The sequence below is a fragment of the Ailuropoda melanoleuca genome, chromosome 8, assembly GCF_002007445.2.
Source record: "Ailuropoda melanoleuca isolate Jingjing chromosome 8, ASM200744v2, whole genome shotgun sequence".
NCBI classification, from domain to species: Eukaryota; Metazoa; Chordata; class Mammalia; order Carnivora; family Ursidae; genus Ailuropoda; species Ailuropoda melanoleuca.
Window position 1 is genome coordinate 78,703,842 of NC_048225.1, and position 9,461 is coordinate 78,713,302.

At 50.0% G+C, this 9,461-nt stretch overlaps 1 protein-coding gene across 1 annotated transcript in view; it reads left to right on the forward strand.

The window, feature by feature from the left end:
- Positions 1 to 9,140, forward strand: part of TNN (tenascin N) — a 63,399-nt gene extending 54,259 nt beyond the window's left edge. The window contains exons 19-20 of the mRNA XM_034667647.1: positions 5,112 to 5,275; positions 7,568 to 9,140. Of these exons, the coding sequence (XP_034523538.1) occupies positions 5,112 to 5,275; positions 7,568 to 7,708 (305 nt within the window). The 3' untranslated portion in view covers positions 7,709 to 9,140. The remainder of the gene's footprint in view (positions 1 to 5,111; positions 5,276 to 7,567) is intronic.
- The last annotated feature ends 321 nt before the right edge of the window (positions 9,141 to 9,461 follow it).

A 9,461-nucleotide genomic window follows, 5' to 3' on the forward strand; every position in this document is an offset into this window, starting at 1 on the left:
CCTGCCCACCTGTCACTGGGCTCCAGCAAGCTGGCTGCTGTCCTTGCCCAGGAGTGTGTGTGTGTGTGTGTGTGTGTGTGTGTGTGTGTGTGTGTGTGATTATTTAAATATTCACAGTGCTTTGCCATAAGTAAAGGGAAAAATGAAAGTGCTGATTCAAACAACAAGCAGTATGGGTCTCATTAACTCCGTACAACTGTGCGACACAGAGGTGAGCAGTTTAGCTGAAAACCGGGAACGTCTAACCTCGATTAGCAGCTCAGTGGACACAAGCCCGTTGATGGTGTGTCCAGTTGTAAAGGAAGGGAACAAAATCAAGCCACGTGACTGAAACACTGGGATTATACCACTGAATATTCTGTTTCAGAGGGACAGGGTGGTTACTGGTTTGATATCATACCTTACGCCTGCATTTATAGTTTTTAAACCCTAACAAGTAAGTCCACGTGTTTTTGACTTGGGGGTAACTACGTAGGAATGTGTTACCAGCTGGATCCACTGACTGTATGGGCCATGGTCTCTCCCCTTAGACTGCCGTGCAAGCGGAGAAGTCATAATAGAAAGTAACTTTTACAAAGAGCCACATCTTGGCGAGGAGAATGAAGAGCTATAGCGTGTGAGAAGGTGGGGACATTGAGGCCTGAGGCTGCTGAAGGAAGCTCCCCGCAGGACAGTGGGCTGGAGCTGGGTCTGCAAGGGTAGGACTTAGATGGGAAACAAAGAAGGGGTCCCCAGGCCTGGGGAAGTCCACGGTGAGCAAGGAGTGAGCTGCCTCAAGGAAAATGGGGTGCGCTTGGGAAGCCTGAGGCCACTCTAGAACCCCCTAACGGCAGAGGACTGTGAACAGATGCCTCTTTTAGTATCTGGGGGCAGGATCTGAAGTGGCCAACTGTGAAGGCAAAGTTTCTTGTAGGTCTTATAATTTAATTGTTTTTAAAAAATCACACGAATTTTGCATTTGCTCTTGTTTCCCAGTGCTTAGCATGGAGTCTGGTCTGGTGCAGGGTAGGTGAGTTTCAAGCATGACGTTGCTAGCAAGAGCTTTCCGTGCAATCTTATAGATGTTTTATGTCGTAAAGGATAGCCCCTGAGACCCCGGTAGCTTGGGTCGGGGTCAGTGAGGGCATGAGCTTGGTGACATAGGGACAAAGGATGGTGTCCCGCATCTCTCCATGAAGCCCAGTGACTTCCTGGACTGCTGGCGGGGGACCAGCTAGGGTCACCCATTCTCCTCTCTTCTCTTATGCACATGTACCTGTTCCAAGGCCTGTCTTAAAATAACCAGGAAATGAACTGATGCTAATGGGAAAATGAGTGAAAAGGAGTCAATATATACACAAATTAATGTGATTCTCTTCCCAGGGACTCTGTTTGCATTTTAACCGTGATTACAGGCTAGTTCCCATTCTGAGGTTGCTCAGGCCCGCAATGCCGGTCAGTGGAGGGTGTGTTTTCTTCATNGTTTTCTTCATAGGGAGCCTGGGGAGACGTTCAGGTCACACCGCATTCAGCCAGCAACCTGGTCTCCCCGTACATGCCACCGTTCCTACTTGGAAACTCTGAAATTGCAAGGTGGGCTTCGTGGTATTTTAGCTTTCCTTATATATNTTTCTTCATAGGGAGCCTGGGGAGACGTTCAGGTCACACCGCATTCAGCCAGCAACCTGGTCTCCCCGTACATGCCACCGTTCCTACTTGGAAACTCTGAAATTGCAAGGTGGGCTTCGTGGTATTTTAGCTTTCCTTATATATGCTGATTGGTCCCCAGGAGGGTTTTGAAATTTAGGAAGCTTCTGGCTCCTCATGTCCTAAATGGTGAGGTACTGTGTAGAGGAGGGGGTGTTCAAAGAAAAGGTGAACGGTTTGATGTCTCTGTGCATGTGCCAGCTGCCACCACGAGAGTTCTGATAAGAATTGGAGCTGCGTGGCCCTGGGGGAGATGTGCCAGGAAATGTCACCACTACTCACGTCCACCTGGGCCCTTGACTTCGATTTCCACGGATGGCCTATCAGAGAGCCCCTGATTCTGCCACGAAGAAGCCCTAGCAAGGCGGTGCTGGGTAAATTTAGTTTCTGATTCTGAATCTTGGAGTGGGGCAGGACGGACACCCAATGAGCTCTACCTTCAAGATGCTATTCATCCCTTGAGAAGTTATCCTGAAAACATAAATAGATGTTTGGAATGGTGCAGAGCGACTTCTATGGGCTAAGCCATCGTTTACAGCTGGTTTCAAGTCCCACCTCCAGGAGACTCAGTGATGCCCAGCCAGCGATGGGTCCACACCCTGGAGCACTTGGAAGCACAACTGAAGAACTCCTCCAGCATTTGGTGGGCGGGGGCCAGGGATGGCAAATGTCCACAGTGAAGAACTGCTCTATGCAAATTGCCTTCCTCGCTTTGAAATGGATTTTTAAATACTGGTGCTTCAGAGGACGGGGAAGAAATTGTTGGGTCCATGAACAAGAGGGAAAAGCCAAAAATGGCACACATCACTCTTTCATTGGCCCGTTCCTGGTCCAGAGTTCAAGGTCCAGACACATGGTCCTGTGTGACTTATGGGCGGTAGGATGTGGATGGCTTCCTCGGGTCTGAGGTGGCTCAGCTGTCCAGGCCTTCCTTCCTGCCTCAGGAGGTGATGGTGGACTAATGTTAGATGAGATGGGAGATGACCAGCTCAGGGGCCCCTCTCTGGGCTTTTCTGGGCCTGCCACCAACCCCTCCAACCCACGACCTGAGGAGAGCCAGCTGCCCACCCAAAAACATTATACCAGAAGTTAGGGGTGCTTATTTCTCATCCAGTGTTTTCTCCTAAAACCCTGAGAGAAGAAAGAGGGTCTGACCACCACTGGCTTTTCTACTCTGAGATAAGCTCAATAAATCAGAATACTGTGTTGGCTGGGGGCCTGACAACCAGAGAAAAGTGATTTTTTTGATTCATGGGTACACTCACTGTCTGGGCTCTGAACGTCAGCACGCCTTCGGTTCCGGAAGCGAGAAAATCTGTCTGTGGAATAAGCAGCCCCACTAAGCCCGAAGCCTGCTTTGCTTTTCGTGATCCCAACGCCCAAGGTTAGAGAACCACAAGCAAATTGTCAAGAAATAGCCTTTGCACAGACTCTTAGAAAACAGCTCTGGGAACTTTAGGTGCAAGTTAGGTAAGCTGTGCTCGTTAACGGTGTCACCAAGGGAGCCATCGCGTGTTATTTTAAGGTGTCGTTGACTATCTGCCAGAAAGCCGAAGGGAGAGGAGATGCATGCGAGAGCGAGCGCGACACAGTATGTCTTTCCTCAACTGGAGGAAAGGAACGGGGGCAGAGCCCTTCAGCTGTCTTAGCAGGAGTGGCCTCTGCAGCCCCCCGCTCCCCCCACCCCACGCTGGGTAAGGCTGGCAGGACTCACTGTTGGAGCTGCTAATCAGAGGGACAACCTGGGACCTTCCCTCTTCACTACCTGGTGTTAACTCTTTCCCTGGATCTGCCCCTTCCCACCCGCAGCGAAGTCCTTGGGAGCAGGGCCCCCTCAGTCTGTATTCCCAGGGCCGAGCGTGGCGCTGGCCGGGCCGGGGGTCTGAGGTTTCCTGAATAAATAATGTTGCAGACTCCAGGTCTCTGACGTCAGCTTGCACCCCAGGGACCTGTCACCCGAAGGGCTCGTGAAAACACAGACTGCAGGTGGGCACTATCTCGGGGGCCCGAGAATGTGCAAGGTCCCAGGTGCTGCTGATGCCGCTGCTCCAGGGCCCGCACTTGGAGAACCAGAGCCGGCTCGCTCTTGTTAGCATAACTCGAGACCCCTGCGGAAAGGAGGAGGCCACAGGCGGGAAGAACCTGGGCTTGGAATCTGAGGACCCAGCTTTGAGTCCCCCAGCCCTGCTCTTTGTGGATAGTGGGGCCTTGACAAGTCCCCAGAGTCTAACCCCTGTGAGTCCATTTCCTCCTGGGACTGAGAGCTGCCCACCCCACCTCGTAGGCTGGAGTGGGGGCCAGAGGAGGGCACCTACGTGAAGAGGGTCAGTACTCAGAGATCCGATGAAAACTCAGTGTTGTTATTGCAGGAACACGACTTGATTTAGCTTGGGATTGATACAGGCCTTTATAGCCTCTTATGAGCTGAATTAAGAAATAAACTGATAAAAAGATGATAAGGATGATGGGGAAATAGTAGAGATACCAGTCAAATGATGCGAGCAGCTTTCTGGACAGCTTGTCATGAAGCCCTAAACTGTACCTGTGTGCCAGGAAGGGTCGAGAAACTCAGGTGTGTGTGCAAGGAGCACGTGTGCGAGGATTATTAAGGAGACTGGCGCTTCCTCAGGTGTGCGCCCAGCTGGCCTTTGAGGAATGGTTAGGATTTGGACCGAGGAGGGCGCGGGAGCAGAAGTACGGGGGGAAAGCTGACCACCGCACAAGTGGCACATGCCTGCAGGGACAGTGGGCTCTGAGATGGTACGAAGGCTACCGCCAAGCTCCAGGCCTGCAAAGCCAGGAAGGAGGAGCAGCTCCCTCCAGGTGGTGGGAAGGAGGCCCTTAAGTCTGAGAGCGTGAAAGAGGATGCGTGTGCGTCAGGGAGGCTGGGACGGCTGTTGTGTTGAGACCGGTGCAAAGAGAGGAGCACAGGCCGGAGGGAGGGCATCTGGGAGTGACCTGCAGGAGGAAGGGCTCCATAAAAGGGTGCAATGGGTTTGTCAAATGTGGCTCGGAGTTCGAGGTGGGGTGGCAGGGAGGATGGTTGAGCGAAGACGGGGAAGACGGGTGAGGGGTTACCTTGTGCAAGGGGTGCTCGGGTACTGTGAGGAGAGCCGACGGGTTTGGTTTTGGATATTTGGTTACTTGCCATGACTGCAGGGCCTCAAAGTGAGAATGCTGTCAAGGCTTTTCGGGCTATTGGAGAGACAGGCCCAAAGTTTGGGTGACAGGCCAGGAAGGAGAATCTGTTCGTCTGTATCATGTTCTCATCTTGGCCATTTTGAGAGACGAGTGATTCCCTGTGACGTAACTGGCTGGATCCTTGGTATTTTCATGTCCAAAGATTGTCCTGCTGAGTCCAGAGCCCAATCACCATCTCAGTGGCAAAACTTAGACGTTCACCTCTCTTCTCTCCTCTCCCACAGGGGACGCTCTTACTTACCACAATGGATGGAAGTTTACAACTTTTGACAGAGACAATGATATTGCCCTCAGCAACTGTGCCCTGACCCATCATGGTGGCTGGTGGTACAAGAACTGCCACTTGGCCAACCCCAATGGCAGATACGGGGAGACCAAACACAGTGAGGTAGGTGACAGGTGAACTTTTCTGTCCCATGCTCTGCTCAAAGCTTTCAGTTCCCAGTGACACTCTCCAGGCTGGTTTGGCTACCCCTCTCCTTCTGATCCCTCCAGTCAGAGCAGAAGGGCTTCTTCACGCTCCATGGCCTTGAGGTCAAGGCCTTCCCTGCCCATCTGCTGCAGCCCCCCCCACTCTGGATTCCTACCAGTGCTGCACACTTACTTAGTGTAGGTGGGTGGGAGCTCAGGCTGTCCACTGGTAGATACATAACATGGATTATGCACCGTCTCAGTTTCCTGGTTCACACATGGACACTGTCTTAGGAACAAAATCCTGTAGACTGGGTGACTTGAATAGCACACATTTATTTTTCATAGTTCTGGAGGCTAAAAGGTCTAAGATCAAGTTATCAGCCGATTCAGTTCCTGATAAAAGCTCTCCTGTCTTGTGATGGTGGCCTTTTCACTGTGTCCTCCTATAGTGGAGAGAGAGAGAGAGAGCACGTTGGTCTCTTTTCCATTTCTTACAACAGTACTGATCCTGGGGCCCCTGGGTGGCTCAGTTGGTTGGGCATCTGACTCTTGATTTCAGCTCAGGTCATAATCTCAAGGTCATGAGATTGAACCCCGTGTCAGGCTCTGTCGCACTCAGCATGAAGCCTGCTTGAGATTCTCTCTCCCTCTCCCTCTGCCCCTCCTCCTACTCATTCTCTCTCTCTCAATAAATGAATAAATAAATAAATAAATAAATAATTTTTTAAAAAGGGGACACTAATCCCATCTTGGGGGACCCACCCTCGTGATCTCATCTAACCCTAATTACCTTCCCAAGGTCCCACGTCCATATACTATCACACTGGAGGTTAGGGCTTCAACATATGCATTGCGGGCAGGGCACAAACATTCCATTCATAACAGACACATCATAATTGTTCTCCCAATGAAACCAGAGCTACTTTTCTCAAATCCTTTGATCACCAGGAAAACAAAGTCTTTTCTGCCTTTGGTCAGACCCACCTTTAGATCCACTTCCTCCAAAGCCACTCAGGGTCTGCCCAGAGTGTTACACTAAACACCATTTTAGTAGGTACACACAGGGCTGAGTTCGCGATGGCTCCTCTCCCCTTCCTTGCTCTGAAGCTTTGCTACCGATGATTTCTCAAAGCTCTGTGACCTGTGGGGATCATCTGGACTCCTTGCCAGCTGTGGCACATCTCCTGGCTGCTCCCTCACAGCTCCTTGAAAATGGCATCTTTGTCCTGCTCATCATGAATCCATCCCCTCCATGAACTCCTCCCCATCTTGGGTTTCCAATTTCCCATCCTGGGTCTATTCCAGCCTTCAGGAAGCCTCCTCTCCCAGAACTCACCTTGTTACGATATTACTGTAAATATTAGCACACCTCAAATCCAGGTACAGTTTGATTATTTTGGCCCTGACCAGGCCGCAGGAACTCCCAATCCTTGTGCGATTTTTCAAAGGGAAGGAGAAATTTCCCCCCGGGGAGGCCAAAGAGGGCTAGTCCATGAATCATGGTGGCGCCATGTGGGCTGACGCACGGAAGCCTGTGATCAGAGATCAGATATTTGAAATGAGCAGCCAGCATGCCCTAAACCATCCCCATATTTGCTAATAAAAGACATTCATCTGGTTAATGTGCTTTTCACAGTCTGCAATGCATTTAGCTTCTTGTTTATTATTTACCTCACAAATTAAAATACATAAAATTGGTCACTTGGGCTCTTTATTGGCCAGGTTGCAAGGTTATTAAGTGAATTAAATATTATTGCCCTCACCAGTCAAAAGACATAAAATGAAATTTAGTTTTCAGCAGGCTATTCGTTACCCCAGAGCTAGTATCTAAACAGTCTAAATTGAAAATGATTTTACACGATTGACCAATTAATATGTTTATTTTTGCCTTTAATTTTTTGGAAAGGAAAAGAGCGAGGCAAAGATAATGTGTGTGTTGCTGGCCAGGTCGACCCTGTGTTAGCTTTGCTGCTGCTGTGGTCTCCCGCGTGCCCCTGGGACCACACCCCATCCTTCCAACCCCTGAGGTGGGGGTGGGGGTCTTCCAAGTTATCAGCCTGTCAAACCTCAGATGCCCAGAAGAGGGCGCCTGTTTCTACCTCCAGCCCCACTTGTGTAAGGACCCCAGTCACCGCTGATCTTACTTTTTCTCTCTCCTAAGCAGAGAGGGAGTGGTTTTCCTGGCAAAGAAGCATTCCTTTGTACCATAACTCACCCCTTCTTCCTCCCAAGTTGCCTCTTCTTGATGCTGGCTTTTTTTATGTAGGGGGTGAACTGGGAGCCGTGGAAAGGACATGAATTCTCCATTCCTTACGTGGAGTTGAAAATCCGCCCTCATGGCTACAGCGGGGAGCATGTCCTGGACAGAAAGAAGCGGACACTGGGAGAAAAGTCGAGAACATTCTGATGACCTATGGGAGAAGTCGTCACATGAGAGAAGACCGGCCCAGGGTTGGGGCTGTGTAGGCTTGGGGCAGTGTGGGTGGTAGTGACTGGTTCATGGGAGTTTGGGGAGGCTCCTGGCCTCTGGTTTCTGAGATGGCTGGATAACCTGCAGGACAAAGCACATGACCAAGCTTCAGACCATACAGGTTCCTTCCCTGTCACCTGCATTTTTGCTCCTCTATATTGGGGGCCTGAAAATCAACCAATGGTAGCATACGAGAGAGACAACACCAGGCCACAAGGTTTTTCAGTCTATCTTCAGTAACAAATATATGGGATTGGGGGAAAAAAAGGAAAAAAAGAATCATCTAGCACTTTGCCAATTGGAAATCTCTGGAAATTGGTATATATAGATATATAGATGTAAATATATCTATATATATATTTTATGTAAAGCTCTGCTACTAGAAATCTTCCCTTAGAAAGAAACACCAAGGAGGGGTTCTCTTTGATGGCCAAGGGGCTAAAGTGGTCTGATGTTTGTTACCTCCCATTACCACTGGGTTTTGAGGAAAAAGCTGTAAAACTTTCCCTGTTTTTTTTTTTTTAAAAAAGCTAATGTTAAGAGGAAGAACAAAGGGAACTAGGAGAGACCAAGATGGACTCCCGTCTAGCAAAGTTGTGACCAGTGTCCAGCATGCTGGAAACCCAGCTTCTGTGTTACAGCTCCTCTTGAGGGCCCCCTTCCCACCTATTTGCATAATCACTTGCATAGATCTGCATATGTTGTGAATAAATTCTCACTCATTTCAACTTTAAATAATTTGACTCTTCTGATGATTGATTCTTCCCAAAGACTCTCTGTGACTCCCTCTCATGCCCTCTGGCCCTCAGCCCCCCCTCCTTTCCCTGGCCCCCCACATGGTCGGACCCTTAGGTTTTCTGAAGGCACTCCACGACGGAGGCATACTGTTTGAATGGGCACTTGGCCAGTCGTATCCTTTGGGCTTATTTTCCTGTGACTCTGGAAGGTTTTTCTGTAGTGAAGTCCATGATCATTATTAAAGTAACTTAAATTCCTATTCAAGAAAGAAAAAATAATAAACCACCTGATTTTAAAAAAATGTGCCTTGTGTTCTTGAACTCACACGAGTGCACTTGATTTCTAAATTTAACCTAAGTGCACGCAAAGGTACAATTTGTGCATTGTAGTGGCATTTGGTCGGCCTGGGGTCTCACGCTTGGGAGACGGCGAACAATGGGGTTTGGAGCCAGGAGAGGTGAGGGAGTGGGAAGGGGGGCACGTGCCCTAAAGGCTGCAGTGTTGTTCCAGGACCAGAGGCCTTCACTGCCGGGGCTTCTCCAGGCTTTCACCTCCAGCTGAAGGCCAAGCCGTACTCTTGAAAGGGCTCACCTCACCCCTGTAAGTTTTCAGCCTCTGCGCCCCCCTCCCCATTACCATAGTACCTGCTGGATCTCGTGAGGGGATCCAAACAAGAGCTCAGTGAGAGTTCGTGTCTGCCTGCTTCCTCCCAGGCAGTGTGCCCTGCCCTGGGGGGGGGGGGGGGACAGAGATGCCATCGCAGAGGTAAGCAAGCCGGACAGCTGTGTTCCTTCCTTCTCTCCCTCATTCATTCTAAGAAACGCTAATGCAGCGTTCTTGGGGCCAGGCGGGCTCTGAGTCCTGATGCTGAAGAAGGAAGACAGCACACCATTCCTGCCCTCCTGCTTCATTCTACTGGTGGAGACGGACAATAAACAGCAAATAAATGTCC